Here is a 19,507-nt window from a genome sequence, read left to right as displayed (position 1 = left end):
CGGCAGCGATTGCAGTCTGAATTACTTTGTAGAGTGCGTGCGCACCCCTGGAGGCACATTGAGATGCTATCAGCATCTAAAGGCTGTGATCGCCTCTGCCTGATTGACAGGCAGAGACGGTCACGGGGCGGGAGGGGGCATGCCAACTGCGTTAGAATGCTGTTGGTGGGGCGTGGTCCAGTCAACGGAGGTGTGTCCGGACGGTTGGGGGGGGGGGGGGGGGCGGCCGTGGCGGCTGCGTGACGTCACACGCAGCCGCTGCGACTCGGGATGCGGCGAGTAGAGGCCTGCCAGTGCGCAGACGCTGCGCTGGCAGAGAGCTAATCGTCAGGTACAAAAGCATCGCTGCCGTGCAATGCTTTTGTACCTGCGTGGGGGGGGGGGGGGGGGGGTTTGCAGAGCCAGACATGCGGAGCGGACTAGCACATCTACGATCAGATCTGAATAAGGCCCTGTATTTCTCTCCCACGTGTGGTTGGCAGCAGGATGAGCGGACATTAGTGGTTTGCAGTAGAGCTGCTATTTTCCTGCAATATGCATAGCGTATTCTTCTTCATTTCTATCACTGTGTAATACTGATCTGGGGGTGACAGTCTGTGGACAGGATAACATAAGGATGATACTATGTAGTAGAATGGTGGTCATGTGTTATATACACAAAGCGGTCATTGTTAGACACAATGGGGGAGATGTATCAAACTTTCTAAAGAGTACATAAGTGAACAAGTTCAGAAGTTGCCCATAGTAACCAGTCTCTAGCTAGCATCATCAAGCAGATTCTACAAACTAATAGGTAGAATCTGAGTGGTTGCTATGGGCAACTTCTTCACGCATTAAGGATTTGATACATTTTCCCCAAAGTGCTATATTATCATGTCCTACACCTATATAGTACATTCTGTACATGTCCTTAATGGGATAGTCTAAAAACAACAAACAGGTACGTGGCCCATTACGTCTCTACTGTTTTTTTAGCAGAGTATAGTTCTAATTTGCCTTCTATATTATTATTAGTATCATCATCCTTTATTTATATGGCGCCACAAAGGTTCCGCAGCGCCCAATTACAGATCCTGTATTGTGGGATTCAGTAGGATATCCCCCAGGACGCGAGCGCGTCCTGCTGGAAGAACGATCGGGATTCCGGGCGTCCGTATTTTGGACGTCGGGATCCCGAGATTTATGCAGTCGTTTAGGATTCCGGCATCAATATTTAGTCAATCTGGCTGCATTTTAACTACATCCCGTATTGTTTTAGTGGTGGCAAATGCTATGTCCCCTATGGTATCCGTTCACATAGTCGACCATGTTATGGTCGACAGTCATTAGGTCGACCACTATTAGTAGACATTGACATGGTCGACATGGACACATGGTCGACACATGAAAAGGTCGACACCTGAAAAGGTCGACATGAGTTTTTTAACTTTTTTTTCTTTTGGGGAACTTTTCCATAATTTACGATCCACATGGACTACGATTGGAACGGTAAAGTGTGCCGAGCGAAGCGGTAGCGGAGCTAAGGCACCATGCCCGAAGCATGGCGAGCGAAGCGAGCCATGCGAGGGGACGCGGTGCACTAATTGGGGTTCCCAGTCACTTTACGCAAAAAACGACACCAAAAAAAAGTAAAAAAACTCATGTCGACCTTTTCATATGTCGACCTTTCATGTGTCTACCTTTTTCATGTGTCGACCATGTGTCCATGTCGACCATGTCAATGTCGACCAATAGTGGTCGACCTAATGACTGTCGACCATAACATGGTCGACCATTCATACCGGAACCGTCCCCTATATGTTATATCTGTTTACCATCAAGTGAGTAGTCAATGTAGTTTAAGTTTACATAGTGACTTCATTGTGGCTATTTATCTGCATTTTAAGTTACGCATTAGTATATTATATATTAGATGTATGATGTCTAGACGGACGTATTTATATAGAACACTAACAATAATATGGGTAAGCTCGTCACAAAAGAGATGCTTTTTCAACTACCCATGGATCTGTCCACTGAATGTTGTATTGCTCACTACTATCTGGCTATTGCATAGCTCTGTTATTTTCTCTGTCACAACTTACGTGTGAGCTGTTTTCCCCATCTGCATATTCTTTACAGTCAAGCCTTATCGCCCAATGTGAATACTACACTATAAGTGCACCACCAGTTTATTGTTCATGATTCATGGAACACAAACTTCCACCATTTGATATCAGGCTATGTAAACCATTAATTTTGCTATTTTGTATTCATTCATAAATAGGGGTTTTCAAAGCATATATTTGTTCATGACCCTTCTCTATAAAGCTTACAAAAAAAAAAAAAAGGTCAAGATGGGATCCGTCAATTAACAGAAGCGGAGCTGAACATATCACTGACAAGTTATTTTCTCTCAAGAACTAAGCGGGGATGCTGACAGATACAATGAAGCTGCCTTCACCTTCACCCCCCCCTCCTCAAGCATATAGATCATTAAACCTTGAACCATTATGTGTTAAAGCATGAAGCAAGGGGCCATCCACCTGCTCGCTTATTCCCACAAACTGCTGACCTTGTATTGCATTAAACGGTTTCTCGGGAACGCACTTAAAGCTTACATTATTGTTACTTTTGATTTGTTGAGCTACGAGTAAGCTGACTTCCGTACGCTCTGGGTTTGTATCAGACATAATTTATAAATGCGGACATATTAGAAGGGAATGCCCTACAGGCAGTAACACAGATACACACGCTGCTCATTCGCAACGCAATGTGACTGCTCAGACTGACTCACCAGATTTCTAGCTGTTTGATGCTGTGATTTCAGTGTTTAAACTGCAATTTTTCTCTCCGCAGGGATCCTGGCTTTGAGCATACTTGCAAATTTTGAAGTGTGAAATGTTTAAAAAATATATATATTCAGCACAGCAATGCCCACAGGCAGCTAAATGTCTTTGTGAGGTTATTGCCCAGAAAATATTACGAAGATTTGGGAAATTCCATCCTATTATATCAAATATGTTTTAAACCAGCTGGATCCAGGAAATGCACATAGTGCATATGTCTGATTTTACCCAGAACCATGGGAGTTACAAACAAATAAGTGCTTATGACGAAACTTTCCTTTCTCACACTGCGCTAAAAAGAAGTGTATATTCCCTACACCTAAATGATAACACGTGCAGCTGAGGCATAGCCAGCAGCCGTGGCCTACTATGGGGCTGACAAAAGGTCTGACAGGTTTACAATTATATGTTTAGTATAGCCCGTAAGAGACATAGAAACATATAATGTGACGGCAGATAAGAACCACTTGGCCCATCTAGTCTGCCCCTTTTTTTTTTTTTTTTTTTATCCTTTAGGCAATCTCAACCCTTTTTGAACCTTAATTCTTTGTAAGGATATACAGCATCACATTAAGGCTTGGGTTTCTGTGTTTCATCACTCATTGAGAAAATGTGTTTTTGTGGTGAATTTTATGACAATTAGTACAAGCAAAACCAAATTGCATCCAATGCAAAGTTGAACGCAAGTCAGAGCGCAACTTACGTGGTTTTGTTCTACGCATGCTCCAAACACATGCATTTGTGGGTGATGCAGAGACGTATTCAGACTATGGCCCTCATTCCGAGTCGTTCGCTCTGTATTTTTCATCGCATCGCAGTGAAATTCCGCTTAGTACGCATGCGCAATATTCGCACTGCGACAAGTAATTTTACAATGGAGATAGTATTTTTACTCACTGCTTTTTCATCGCTCCGGCGATCGTAATGTGATTGACAGGAAATGGGTGTTACTGGGCGGAAACAGGCCGTTTTATGGGCGTGTGGGAAAAAACGCTACCGTTTCCGGAAAAAACGCAGGAGTGGCCGGGGAAACGGGGGAGTGTCTGGGCGAACGCTGGGTGTGTTTGTGACGTCAAACCAGGAACGACAAGCACTGAACTGAACGCAGATGCCGAGTAAGTCTGAAGCTACTCTGAAACTGCTAAGTAGTTTGTAATCGCAATATTGCGAATACATCGGTCGCAATTTTAAGCAGCTAAGATACACTCCCAGTAGGCGTAGGCTTAGCGTGAGCAACTCTGCTAAATTCGCCTTGCGAGCGATCAACTCGGAATGAGGGCCTATATGCATCCCCACTTGTGACTGAGGAAGTGTAACTGGGCTGTAATGTACTATGCAGACTGTTTGCATCCCCACATGTGACTGAGGAAGTGTAACTGGGCTATAATGTACTATGCAGACTGTATGCATTCCCACTTGTGACTGAGGAAGTGTAACTGGGCTATAATGTACTATGCAGACTGTATGCATCCCCACTTGTGACTGAGGAAGTGTAACTGGGCTATAATGTACTATGCAGACTGTATGCATCCCCACTTGTGACTGAGGAAGTGTAACTGGGCTATAATGTACTATGCAGACTGTATGCATCCCCACATGTGACTGAGGAAGTGTAACTGGGCTATAATGTGCTATGCAGACTGTATGCATCCCCACTTGTGAATGAGGAAGTATAACTGGGCTATAATGTGCTATGAAGACTGTATGCATCCCCACTTGTGACTGAGGAAGTGTAACTGGGCTATAATGTACTATGCAGACTGTATGCATCCCCACATGTGACTGAGGAAGTGTAACTGGGCTGTAATGTACTATGCAGACTGTATGCATCCCCACTTGTGAATGAGGAAGTGTAACTGGGCTATAATGTGCTATGCAGACTATATGCATCCCCACTTGTGACTGAGGAAGTGTAACTGGGCTATAATGTACTATGCAGACTGTATGCATTCCCACTTGTGACTGAGGAAGTGTAACTGGGCTATAATGTACTATGCAGACTGTATGCATCCCCACTTGTGAATGAGGAAGTGTAACTGGGCTATAATGTGCTATGAAGACTGTATGTATCCCCACTTGTGACTGAGGAAGTGTAACTGGGCTATAATGTACTATGCAGACTGTATGCATCCCCACTTGTGACTGAGGAAGTGTAACTGGGCTATAATGTACTATGCAGACTGTATGCATGTGCATCCCCACTTGTGACTGAGGAAGTGTAACTGGGCTATAATGTACTATGCAGACTGTATGCATCCCCACTTGTGACTGAGGAAGTGTAACTGGGCTATAATGTACTATGCAGACTGTATGCATCCCCACTTGTGACTGAGGAAGTGTAACTAGGCTGTAATGTGCTATGCAGATTGTATGCATCCCCACTTGTGACCGAGAAAGTGCAACTGGGATGCAATGTGGCGTTCTCACGTAGGAGAAGTTCAGTGAGGCCATGTAAAATTAAATTGTAGTTTAAGCAGAGTTGTGTGTACACGTACATAGGTCTGTTTTTAGATGGATCTTTTGCAACCAATATAGGGCAGGTGCAAGGGAACATTGATAGTGATGGCTATTAAACCAAACACCTGAACAAGGGCGGCAAGCCTGCATAAATGTGTACTATGGACCTTACTGAGGTCGCATCGCTAACGAGATGTGACCGCATTTTATTGTGTTCGCAGCCACTGCGCACGTGCAGGACCCGTTCTGCGCGTGCCGTGAACGCCTCTGTCTGAGTGACAGGCAGAGGTGTATTCTGGGCAGAATGGAGTGTCGAGGTGCCGGTGCAGGGGTTGCTGACTCTGTGTTGGCCGGGCGTGGCGTGGAAAATGGAGGTGGACGCATGATGTCACATGCAACTGCTGCAACCTGATAAATGGCCACCATGTGCCTGCCTGGCTGCGGAAGCAGGGGGGCTTTCACGAATCAGTGATGCGATCGTAATTACATTGCAAGCGCATCGCTGGCGGGCATTTGCATGCTGGGCGGCCTTGCCCTGTGCCCCCAGCATGCAATTGCAACCAGTTGCAGTTTTGCTAAAATCAACTGAAGCTGAATAAGGTCCAATATACGCATTCACATAGGAGCAATTATTGACAACTTGTGTACAAATAGGCATCGGCCCCACTGAGAACCATCTCAAATAATACTCCAAATAATGCTGCTACCAGTACTAGTTCTAGATGCAAATACTGAGCATTTCTTTTAACCCCACAGTGAGAGGGATTGAATAGAAAACAATACAGTGGTGTTAGGATCCATACATAGAACCAGGCATATAAACACCACCCAGATTTCCATGGATGTAGCAAACACCTACAGCTTTTCAGCAAAGTCAGCATTGCCTAGTAGTTGTGGTCAGGTCGTGTCTACTACATTATGTCTACAAATACTTCATGTCGACCAAGTACAACATATTCTGCTTGTTGACCCCTATTTACATTGTGGCCATTATGACTTTGTACACATCATATGTTGAAATTTTAAGTGTGACAAAATGGCGCAAATGTTGATATGTGGAATTTTGACCTTTGAACCATGTTAACATGGTGAAATTCAACATTCTGGTGTCGGCATTATGACCGTCTATAGCAGACATGTCCAAACTGCGGCCCTCCAGCTGTTGTGAAACTACATATCCCAGCATGCCCTGACACAATTTTGCTGTCAGAGAATGCTAAAGCTGTGTCAGGGCATGCTGGGATGTGTAGTTTCTCAACAGCTGGAGGGCCGCAGTTTGGACATGCCTGGTCTATAGTGTCGCTGTTGACCTGCTAACTCCATAGTGTGTGGCCAGGTAATATAGCAATGGACACTCTTCATGGTTATTCCTGCATTTTAAAAACTTGCAAAGGTTTTTTTTTTTTAGTCAATTCCGATATCAATTAAGACTTCAGGCTGCTCACACTGTGTCCTGGAAGCAGTCCCCTTTGCTGGATGCCACAGTGTCAGAAATGTCTATAGTATGCTAGCCTATGAGCCAAATAAGACGACCAATGTGATAAAGTAATGTGCTCAAATTACTGCCTGCAAATGAAAGCATGCCTTTATCACAGCAGTTACTTCTCCATTAACTTTTACATACAAACCCTGTTTGTAGGCTCCAATTCATGGGGTTAAGTCTGTGTATGAAACCATTGTCAGGTAACAAACATTGGCGATATTACAGGAAATAATGTGTGACAATCTGCAGGCGTTCATCACAGAATAAAATATCTTACCTTTAAAAGATCAATTTCTTTAATACAGTCTTGCCTGGCTTTGGCATCCATCATTTCAAATATCTGAAGAACAGAGTGGGATTTATTGGACAACAAAACAATGCAGAGAGTTTATGTACAGGAAGGATATTTCTGGAACTGTGCAATTTGCAGCTATACACACAAAGAAAGATCAATAAAATGAAAACTAGAACTAAAATCCGCTGATGCTGAGGTCATTTGTGTTCATGAATAGACAACATGAAAATAGAGGAGTCTATACTTAGCACAGTAAACATGGGTATAATACTACTATAACTATTTAAATACCATATCGTAGCAGGTCAAAATGTAGACACATTCATTTGAGTCCAGTTCAAAAATATCTACTGTGACATAACTTTTGAAGGCTTCAGGCTTCAGGACTTTTGAAGGCTTCAGGCCACTAACTTACATTGTATAACATAACCAACAGGTCAAGTACAAATACTGTCAACGTATAAGAGAAAGACACTTAACAGAGATGGAACCGCAATTGGTGAAAGACGACCTTGGCATAAGAGACAACTCCCCCTCATCATTCCAATCTGATTTACTGAAAGGTATAGGACAAACTGTAACGTAACGCAGTCACACACAGAATATAGGCATGCCGCATATCATTTTAATCAGCAGCGTCCGCTTGTGCGTCTTATTTGCATAGTGCCTGGTGTTTGTAAACGTGCTCACGACTAGAAGGGCTGTTTAACGTGAGAGTAGCAACAATATAGGGGGGACACATCTGTAGTGATATATAATCTCTGTCTGCATGACTTTGCTTTCTGTAGAACCATCTTTTCTTCATAAACTACTGTGGAACCTTTAAAACAAAAAAAAACAAAAAAAAAAAGTCCTTATACTCACAATTAAGTCTACCTTATTAAAAGCAGAGAAGAGATCTGGTTTAAAAGTGGTCTGCAGACCGGCTGGTAAATGTGATCGCAGTTTATATGCACTATCAAGAGGTAAAAACAGCTTGTAAATCCTCATATGGGATTAGCGGATGAACCAAGATCATCAAGGAGGTCTGCTTGAATTGCTTTGTGATGCCAGAGAACATAAGAAGTCTCTGCTTTCTTTGTTACCTATGGGTTAACCAAGGAACTGTAACCATTGTAACAATTTTTTGTAGTAAATGTTTCTCATAATATCTACCTCTAGTTTTCATCAAAATTGCCTTCTTGCTATAGACCAGGCATTCCAAACCCTCGGTCCTCAAGGCACACTAACAGTCCTGGTTTTAGTGATATCCAGGCTTGAACACATTTGACTTAATCAGTACCTCAGTTATTTTGATTTAACCATCTGTGCTGAAGCCTGGATATCACTAAAACCTGCACTGTTGGTGTGCCTTGAGGACCGCAGTTGGGAATGCCTGCTATAGACTGAAGCATTTTTGGAGATTATTTCATCAGGTACCATCACACTCAGGTATTGGTGATAGGAGTTTTACATTACTTGATATATCGGAGCCCATGATCTAGAACCAGTAACAATCTTGTCAATGTCCTAACTGTTGTGTTGACAGCTAGGCCAGTGTTGGGTAGAATAAGCTACAGATTTGTAGTGGAGATATGAGGGTCCTGGTGGTTAATGTCATGCCTAAAGACTACAGAGTAAGCTCTGATGACAATACAGGATGGAAGGAAGGGGGAGGCGTGAGAGGTTGTATTGTAAGATAGATGTACTGTATAACTAAATAGAAGAGTGCACTAGTATGCGTGGCACTGATTTTTCTAGCCCAACCTTTTTCTTTTTTTTTTCCAACTTTTTACAATTTGGTGTCCACCAAAAAACAAACAAAAAAACACAATATTTATGTTAGCTTCTCATTGGAGACAGAACAGCATGTGGTCCTTAAGCAAAAAATTAGTCTAATATACTGCGTCCTGAAACGTGGAGTTCTTATCAGTTGTCTGAGTGTGAGAAAGCATGTTGAATACTAGAATATCTTAAGGGTTGGATGCCCCTAATGTTACTCTTACCTGGACTTTTTTCAGAGCAACTGGCTTCCTGTCCAGATGACAGCTTGCTCTGTACACTTCGCTGAATTGTCCCCGTCCTATCTTCTTATCTATTTTAAAGTCTGCCAACGTGCATCGGTAGGGGTAGGAAGTCATGTGTCTCTGAATAAACAACAAAAAGTGGTTAAATGATATCGGTCAGATGGAAACAGACCTGTTAGATTTTATTATGTCATAATCCAATATACAGAATTTCCTTACTTGCAATGGGGGAAAGGTGCGTGTATAAAATTAGCATTTACAGCAAAGTCATAGCAATAACTGAAGATGGTACAACTGTACAGTACACAGTGCTAGAGGAATGCAACAAATACATCACATTGTATACATCTGTTCATCTGCCACTTGTTAGCCAGCTCAGCATGCACTAAAAAAGCATAGTACAATATTCTGGATCTAGGTTATACACACATACTGTACATACAATAATTTTAAAAGACATTTGTATATGTGTGTATTAGCTTTACAAAAATGCAGAAGCTAAACATAAAAAGTAAAAATAAGTCAAGGACTTGATTTTTTATGATAATAGACTTTTACAGAACAAAGTAAATGGGCAATAATATAAAATGACAACCAAAGAAAAAGGTGAAAGGGAAGAAAGAAGGTAAGGGAAAGGAATCCTCAATGGTCCTGAATCATTCTAATACACAATAATAACCTGATTGCAGAGGTGAATGTTACACTTACAAACCTGTAAAACCATTACCTGTACTTTCACCTGCATTTCTGCAATTCTACTGTTCTGTCTCTCTCATACATCCTCCATTCCTACTGTATTTCTAATTTTCCACTCCTTGCTTATCTATTCCACACTATGTCCAGGTTTCCTTCAACTCCCCCATCACTCAGTGTCTACCTAATCCTTTATTTTGCCCCGTTACCACCTTCATCCTTCCATTCTGATCTCCTACATCGCCTTCTCCTCTCCTCTGTCTCCCATCCACCCCTCTGTATTCAGACTATAGATCTACAGTACAGTACTTCACATCCAAAATAGACTCAATAGGGGAGATTCAAATATTTGAAAAGTCAGTTGAGAGTCTGTTTTTTCCTATCTAATAGACAGGAAAAAAGAGACACCCAACCATCTTTTCAAATATTTGAATCTCCCCCTATACGTCAGGACATCCCATCCCATCAGACCATCAGCAACCCGCCCCCTTCTCTCCACCCTTCTTACCAACTCTGACTTCTTTTTCCTGTATATCTGGAGAGGACTACTGTAATCTTCTCGTTTCTGGCTTTCCTGACTACCGCCTCTATCCACTCCAAACCTATCCTCATTGCTGCTGCCCGGCTCATCTTCCTCACCAAAACGTACTACATCTGCTTCCCCTCGCTTACAAGTCCTACACTGGCTCCCCTTCAGAATCCAATTCAAGCTTCTCACACTTAGTTACAAAGCTCTTATCCATTCCTCTCCCATTTACATATCTGACCTTATCTCCCTTTACACTACTGCCCACCCTCTTCGCTCCACAAATGCATGCCGCCTCTCCTGCTTACGGATTACTTCATCCCACTCCCACCTCAAAGATTTTGGAACGTGCTGATCCCTATCTCTGGAATCGTCTCTTCCTATCAGACTCTCTACAAAACTTCAAATGGGCTCTCAAGTCCCACTTCTTGATCAAACCCAACCGTCTCTCATCCTAACCCTGTGTTTCACACTCACTATATAGCCAACTGTGTCACCACTGACTGTCTGTCTCTCCCCTTTAGAATGTAAGCTCTCACGAGCAGGTCCTTCACACATCATGTGCCTTTTTCCCTCTTATTTAGACTATCTCCTACTCCATACAACTACACCTAATGATGCTTATTTCATTGTCATGTTGGCTGATGCAGCAATGCTTATATATACAATGTACTTGTACTACATTGTCTTGTATTGCAGTTTATGTGCTTTGTTGGGCACTGCAGAACCCTTATGTGCTATATAAAGGATGATAATAATAATAATAAAAAAGATGACGATGAACAGAATATGTGTTTCCATCTCTTATGAAGCACCCTTTCGCATTAAAGTCTGCTAGATGGAAAGGAGACTCCATCCTGAAAGACTGTGCTGTAAATTTCCTGCATCAGGATCAATGTGTCAGTGGGTACTATGTTGTAGAAGGGAGCAGACAGGCCATTTGGTCCACTTGCTTTTAGCTTTTGAGAAGCGAGATATGGATGAGACCATGGGGTACATTTACTAAGCAGTGATAAGAGCGGAGAAATGAGCCAGTGGAGAAATTTCCCCATCAACCAATCAGCAGCTCTGTATCATTTTATAGTATGCAAATTATAGATGCTACTTCAGTGCTGATTGGTTGCCATGGGCAACTTCCCCACTGGCTCACTTCTCCGCTTTTATCACTGCTTAGTAAATGTACCCCCATGTCTTCTAAGATTAAGGCTATAGAAGAGCTGAGTGTACAATGGGGGGGTGGGGGTGGTAAATTTTTAGAACACATCATGTGCATGTCTCTGAGACTATGTTAGTATGGTTGTAAAGAGTTTCATGATATGTTTTTAAAGTGTTGGCAACTTTTCCAGTAATTTGATGCAAGCTTCCATGCGGAATGCTGAGCCTTTAATTCTGAAATAGGTATGCTGAAAAGCCCTTACATAAAGGAGATAGTAAATATCCTTTTTTATTGGAACTTCAAAAGTAGGAAGTTTTTGCCTTGATCTCCAGCCAGTTTGTAAAAGTGGCATGTGCTGCTATATATTTTTCATTTGGTGTCTTTAGAACAGTTTACCAAGTCTGCGTATGCTCACTGTAAGTTTTGACTATGAGCCAAAAGTTCATTATTAATGGATTTTTCCAATTGTTTTCTCTAGTTCAGGCATGACTTTGTTTATAAGGGCCGCTGATATGGAGAGGGATCTAGAGTGGGAATGGTGCTTGTGGCCCTGTTAAATAATATGCTCTGAACCCTGCACTGATCTCTTCAACTACAGCTGCCATTGTCTATGAAATAGTATATGACCTTCATCACTGTTTTTCGGTGGCATCCGAAGATACTTATTTACAAGTGGATCCTAGAGAGGAACCATGCATGGTTCATAAGTAGGCTTACCAAACCCATCCCTTTAAACTGGGATGCTCACGGATTACACAGGTTCTGTGGCTGATTAAAATCAGGTGAAATGCAGTCTTGAAATTATCCAGCCACAGAACCTGTGTACTTCATTAGGGTCCATCTAAACTTTGATTAGGAGAGATGAATCGGATAAGCTACAGATTTAAAAAAAATTAGGAGAGTACCAAGAAGTGTACCTACTCCCTGGATGCCATAACCCAAAGTCAAAGTATGTGATTTTAATAAAAACAAAGCTTATATGGGGAGACGTATCAAACATTGGAGAGAGAAAGTACCCGCCAATCAGCGCGTAATTGCCATGCTACAGGCTGTGTTTATAAAATGACAGAAGCTGATTGGTTGGTACTTTCTCTCTCTTCAAGGTTTGATATATTTGATATAACCCTAACTCCCCCCCCCCCAGTCTAACCCTGGCCCTCTCTCTCCCACAGCCTAACCCTGACCCTCTCCCTCCCACAGCCAAACCCCAACCCTCCCGCAGCCTAACCCCAACCCTCCCGCAGCCTAACCTCAACCCTCCCCCGCAACCTAACCTTCCCCCACCCGCAGCCTAACCTTCACCCTCCCGCAGCCTAACTCTAACCCTCCTACAGCCTCTCATGAACCCTTCCCCTCCCGCATGCCTAACCCTAACACTCCCCCTAGTGCCCAACACTAACCCTACTACTTACCGGCTAGATCTGTCAGGATTATGTCTGTGGATTCTGCTGTCGGCATCCCGATTGCCAGGATTTTGACCAAATCCCAAACCAAGGGCCTGATTGATACCGGATTGCTGCTGTGCGTTTCTGCACAGCGGGCGATCAGGTACTAACTGCGTATGCACCGCAATGTGTACGCGCTTCGGAAAACAACAAAGGGCATCGCAAGTCAGCGACAGGATGGTGCGAAAAATCCAATCTCATGGGCGTTTGCAAGGTGAGTGACAGGAGGAGGCCGTTTATGGGTGGTAACTGAGCGTTTATTGGGAGTGTCCGGAAAAACGCAGGCTTGCCCAAGCGTTTTCAGAGAGGGTGTCTGACGTCCGCTCCGGCCCCGATCAGCCTGTGATCGCACTGTAGGAGTAAGTCCTGGGCTGCACAGAGACTGCACACAGGGGATTTTTGCAGCTTTGCGTACACATGGGATCGCACACTTACACAGCGATTTATACTCTCCTGGGGGCGGCGACTATCTGAACGCAGTTAACAGACTAGCGATCAGGTCTGAATCACCCCCCCCCAAGTGCTAGATTAGAATTGTTTAAAGCGGGTCACACATATAAATTGCACTGCAGAAAAAAAAGCATGTGCGCTAGAATCCGGAAATACAGCAATCTTATTATGACATAAGTGATCTAGCTGACACTAGCAAACACGGTGAAAAGCATTTTTAAACTTTAAACGATAGAAAGAATTGTGAAAACATTAAAATTAAAAAAATTACAGAATATAATTCAATATAAAATTTTAATGTAAATGTAGATATAGATCAATATAAATGAACAGTTATATAGAGCCATAGCCAGAATACATATGCATTTTATAATGAGTTCTGGGATTGCAATGCCTTAAACAATTTCTGCTAGAGATGGCCAGGCTTTTTGGAGTTTCATTATCACTTCATCACATAAGCCTGCATTGCGTTTCAGGCCCCTTAAGTAAAGTGAAAGGGTTAAATGGCTATTAAAAACTAGAGTAATCTTTGAAAGTGGCACACACAATTATAAATATGGATAATTAGCAGCTCCAGCCAAGAATAAAATGTCACAATGTCACACAGATCTGTCACAGTCCGCTAATGAATGTAGTCACATATCTCCAGGCTTTCCTCCTCTTCACAAGCCTGTTGCAAGTGACCAACCAGGGCAGACGCAGTGGGGATACAGATCACTCACTACAGAGGAAGACTTCACACTGCTTGATACTAGCCCATTTGGCACCACCACCCGGCATCACTAATAACCAGACTGTATGCCCTGGTCTCTGCAGAAAAATTAGCACTTGCTCTATTATTCTATTTTTATCATGCACATTACCAATCAGCGGAGAAGTGAATATGCAGAATATTTACTGAATTTAAAATACTATGTAACCAACTTCATTTTAGAATCCAAAATCAGAGAACAAAACAAAACACTATATGCCCTCATTAGTCTTACAAAATAATAACGCCAAAACTAAAAAGAAGAAAAAAAAGTGCTGACAGAATAAGAACACCGTCCCTGCCACTTATAATTGTCACTAGTGGAATACTACCTTTAGAAGGGTTGGGTGCAAAATACTGGCAGTCAGAAGACTGACAGCGGGATGCCGACAGCCAGAATCCTGACACATCCCTGTCAGGGCCGGATTAAGCCTTGGGGGTGCCCGGGGCACTTTAGACAGGTGGGCCCCGGTAGAATGTGGGGAATGAATATTATATTGTGCATACCTCCCAACATGTCCCATTTCAGGAGGCACAAAATGCTCTCTACCTGGACTTCCCTCTTAATATATGATTGAAGTCACCTGTGTTGAACTATTATTTAATTGATAAGAAAGGTGTTTCAACACAGGTACTTGCAGTCATAACTTAAAAAGGGAGTCCAAGTAGAAAGCATTTTGTCCCTCCTGGAATGGGTCATGGTGGGAGGTATAGATTGTGTATATTAAATTTAAACCAATGGTGTAAATTAGTTTTAAACTAATAGTTTAATAATGCCTGGGTTCTGTTTATACAGTAGCTCCATCTAATTGAAAGACAGCTAATTTATAAAAATTTCTTGTAGTGGAACAAAGACAACTTAAACAACCTTAAAATACACATAGAAAAATTAAATAATTTATCTTGTCACATGCAAGAATAGCATCAGCCTCTGTACTACGTACACACTGGGACAGGACTCAGGAGGACTCGGTGTGTCTCTATCTCTAGACCCAAATGGTTTAGTTGCATAAAAGTTTACACAGGACTCCGACACCAAGGAATGGAGGAGGGGAAGCTGGGATCCCTGAGTCACTTACAGCTCTCTCCACCCTATTTCTCCTCTGGTCAGAAAGTTTCATCAGTAGCTCATGAAACATGATATTCCTGTGTCTCTGCTTGCACTGCATACTGTCCTACTCGCATTCTGGCTCTCGCATAAAGGGGGAAAACTAGTGATATCAATGTGCTTTGGCCAGGGGCCCCTGACACAGGGGGGCCCGGGGTACAGTATGCCCTGCATCCCCCGTTAATCTGGCTATGATCCTGGTAAGCAATATTACCCTAACACCAACCCACCCCTCCCGCAGCATAACCCTTACTCCTCCGCCCCCCCTTAGCATAACCCGAACCTCCCCCACCCCTGTGGTCTAACCCTAACCTCCACCTAGTGCGTAGCCCTAACCCCTATACTTTCATCTGGGCTGTATCACGGTTCTGGCCGTCGTGATCCCGCTGTCGGACTTCTGGCTGTTGGTATTTTGACCACATCCTCTGCAGAGGAATATTTCTTACACTGAACCCAAGAAATCAGCCAGAACATTAACTAAATCCACTATGACGCAATAGCAGTGCTCTTTGTGGCTGATCTTTGAAAATAAAGGATGTGATTTGCAGACTGTCGATCACAGACAATTTAAGTGCATTTTAGTGAGTCGAGGACTGATTTGAATACCTCATTCACAATATACGTGGGGAAACCACATCTGAATCATCAGCAAAATATGTAGTACAGATGTCCACCAAACAACCCCTCTAGGGGAGGCGGTCAACATCCCGTTGGACGGAATCCCGGCGGTCGAAAATACCGACGCCGGAATCCCAGCCGCCGGAATCCCGGCCTATTGTCCCTCCGTGGGTGTCCACGACACCCATAGAGGGAGAATATAATAGTGTGTCGAGCGTAGCGAGGCACCGTGCCCGCAGCGTGGCGAGCAAAACGAGCCCGCAAGGGGCTGCGTTCCGCTCGCCACCCCTGTCGGGATTGTGCGGTCGGGATACTGGCGTCTGTATTTCGACCGCCGGGATCCCGTCCAGCGGGATTACGTACTGATCCCCCCTCTAGGAGAGGACCCCCTCTAGCAGATTCAGGGCAACTCAGCTGCGCAGAGCATCATTATCGCTCAAAAGGTTTGTCATATTTGTATAAATAATTCAACTATGTGCTACAAAACTACTATGCTAGTTTGCGCTGATCAATCTGATGTGCAACATTTCTACATTTGTGAGCGAAGTCAGAAAACGAAGTGCTACAATGCAGCGGCCGATGTTTTTTCTCATGCCAAGATCCGCTTCATCTGCAGTTTTTTACAGATGTGTCCTCCCTCATCGCTGCTGTGTCATGTTAAACAGCCCTTCTAGTCACACCTAGTCATGTGTGCGTTTACGGACGCTGAGCATCTTTTCATGCATTTTTCTCCAAAAAAATGTATCTTATTTCCATTGCTATGCAAATAAGGCGCACAAGCAGTATTTGCTACATTATATGCGGCATGTTTATACTCCATGTGTGACTGCAGCTGTATCTGCATACGAAATTCTACGTCACAGGACTTTCCTGTAGTATTGCATTTGCAGATACAGCCGCAGTCACACGCAGAATATACACATGACGCTTATTTTAATCAGCAAGTTTGCTAGTGCGTCTTATTCGCATAGTGATGTGTATAAGAGACATTTTCAGGGAAAAAAGTAGCACGGAAGCTGGTGACTCATGTGCACTGTGTGCCGCGGCTCATTAGGGTGTGGATCATAGGGTCGACCACACTTAGGTTGACAACTAAAATAGGACGACGCTGTCATTAGATCGACATGAGCAAGGTCAACACGGAAAAAGGTAGACATGAGTTTTAAAAAAAAATGTTGGTGTAGTTTTCTTCGTAAAGTGACCGGGAACCCTAATTAGTGCACCGTGTCCCCTCACATGGCTTGCTTCGCTCGCCATGCTTTGGGCAGGTTACTATTCCCAATCGTAGTTCACATGGATCGTAAAGTATGAAAATGAAAAAAAAAAAAAAAATGAAGAAATTTTTTTTTGAAAAACTCATGTCAACATTTTCCCATGTCGACCAATAGTGGTCGACCTAATGACCGGATACCGGCTCATTACGTATTGGAAACTAGATGAGGAAGGTCGCATCTCTACGTGGTTAAAACCTGTGATGTTAAAGTCACTGCCACCATCTCTAGTACAGTTCGAGTGGTGTTTTGAGGTACCAATAACATGCAAATGTGAATTATTATTATTATTATTATTATTATTATTATTATTATTATTATCATCATCATTCTTTATTTATATGGCGCCACAAGGGTACCGCAGCACCCAATTACACAGTACACAACCAAATAATCAAAACAGAAAAACAGCAACTTACAGTTGACGACAATATAGGACAAGTACAGGGTAAATAAACATAAGCTACACCAGCAGACGACACTGGAATAAGTATCAGGTGGCAGAAGACTGCTGGATTTGGTGCAGTCGCACACAGAATATACACATGACGCTTATTTTAATCAGCAAGTTTGCTAGTGCGTCTTATTCGCATAGTGATGTGTATAAGACACATTTTCAGGGAAAAAAAGATGCCCAGAGCGGGGCGAGTAGCACGGAAGCTGGTGACTCATGTGCACTGTGTGCCGCGGCTCATTAGGGTGTGGATCATAGGGTCGACCACACTTAGGTGGACGACGCGGTCATTAGATCGACATGAGCAAGGACAACACGGAAAAAGGTAGACATGAGTTTAAAAAAAAATGTTGGTGTAGTTTTCTTCGTAAAGTGACCGGGAACCCCAATTAGTGCACCGTGCCCCCTCACATGGCTTGCTTCGCTCGGCATGCTTCGGACAGGTTACTATTCCCAATCGTAGTTCACATGGATCGTAAAGTATGAAAAACTTTAAAAAAAAAAAAATGAAGAAAAAAAAATGTGAAAAACTCATGTCAACATTTTCCCATGTCGACCAATAGTGGTCGACCTAATGACCGGATACCGGCTCATTACGTATTGGAAACTAGATGAGGAAGGTCGCATCTCTACGTGGTTAAAACCTGTGATGTTAAAGTCACTGCCACCATCTCTAGTACAGTTCGAGTGGTGTTTTGAGATACCAATAACATGCAAATGTGAATTATTATTATTATTATCATCATCCTTTATTTATATGGCGCTACAAGGGTTCCGCAGCGCCCAATTACACAGTACACAACCAAATAATCAAAACAGAAAAACAGCAACTTACAGTTGACGACAATATAGGACAAGTACAGGGTAACTAAACACAGCTACACCAGCAGACGACACTGGAATAAGTATCAGGTGGCAGAAGACTGCTGGATTTGGTGCAGTTGAAGATTATTAAAGTAAGAAAAAGGATAAGCACATGAGGGAAGAGGACCCTGCTCGTGAGAGCTTACAATCTAAAGTGAAAGGCATTATAGGTGCTAAGAGTATGAGGACACATCTGTACCCCCCCCCCCCCCCCCCAAAAAAAAATAATAATAATCAAACCTAAAACACCCAAACGAATTTAGAAATCGTAAAGGATGCTGAACTTGAAACACTGAAATGGTTAAAACTGCGCAGCTTGGTTCCATTACTACCCACATGTATCTGCTACTTAATAAAGAGAGAGAACCCACTGTGCAGTACAGTGCTTGTGACGTTTGATCACTAGGGGGCTGTCTAAGATATCTTGTATTTTACCAGAGGAATGTGACACGCAGGAGAAACATCCTAGTCTCCAGGTTTGTGTTCATAACAGAAAAATACAGTAGTGAGAGAATGATTAGCCAGCGAGATAAACAGGGATGGTCTTCTAGGTACTTTGCCTAGGAGGATTAGTGGATCGGGATGTTCAGAACTTTCCTTTATGATCTAGTGGTGACAGTACCAAAATGACTAAAGCAGGATATTGAGATACATGGGGTGAGGATAAGGCAAAACTGAAGAGTCTTAATATAAAAGACAACAAAACCCTTAGAAGATGGAAGTACTCGGGAAACTCTTAGTGGGATATCTATTGCTCACTGAGGGGCTGATTTTGAGCCGTATCTCTCTGCACGGAAACAAACGCCCTGATTTTGCATGCATAGTGAAAGCTGCATGTTCGGTAGATAATGCCTGAACAAGAATGACCCGCAGGTCGTATACACTAGACCACAGGTTCTCAAACTCGGTCCTCAGGACCCCACATGGTTCATGTTTTGCAGGTCACCTGTAGATTTTTAAAATGTGACAGTTGCTGTTACACAGTGCAGCTGCTGGGTGACATGGAAAACGTGAACCGTGTGGGGTCCTGAGGACCGAGTTTGAGAACCACTGCACTAGACGATATGAACAATAGATCTTCGTTATCGTTCACATTGTCTAG

General features: G+C 43.0%; 1 protein-coding gene across 4 annotated transcripts in view; it reads right to left on the bottom strand.

The window, feature by feature from the left end:
- The window catches only part of NEK6 (NIMA related kinase 6), a 283,568-nt gene that overhangs the window by 60,354 nt on the left and 203,707 nt on the right, over positions 1-19,507 (bottom strand). For all 4 annotated transcript variants that reach the window (XM_063936856.1, XM_063936854.1, XM_063936857.1 and 1 more), the window contains 2 exons: positions 9,049-9,189; positions 7,046-7,108 (listed from right to left, as the gene is read on the bottom strand). In XM_063936856.1, the coding sequence (XP_063792926.1) occupies positions 7,046-7,108; positions 9,049-9,189 (204 nt within the window). The remainder of the gene's footprint in view (positions 1-7,045; positions 7,109-9,048; positions 9,190-19,507) is intronic.

The sequence above is a fragment of the Pseudophryne corroboree genome, chromosome 8, assembly GCF_028390025.1.
Source record: "Pseudophryne corroboree isolate aPseCor3 chromosome 8, aPseCor3.hap2, whole genome shotgun sequence".
Lineage (NCBI taxonomy): Eukaryota > Metazoa > Chordata > Amphibia > Anura > Myobatrachidae > Pseudophryne > Pseudophryne corroboree.
Note: the sequence above shows the minus strand (reverse complement) of the source record. Positions and strands in the feature narration are given on the sequence as shown.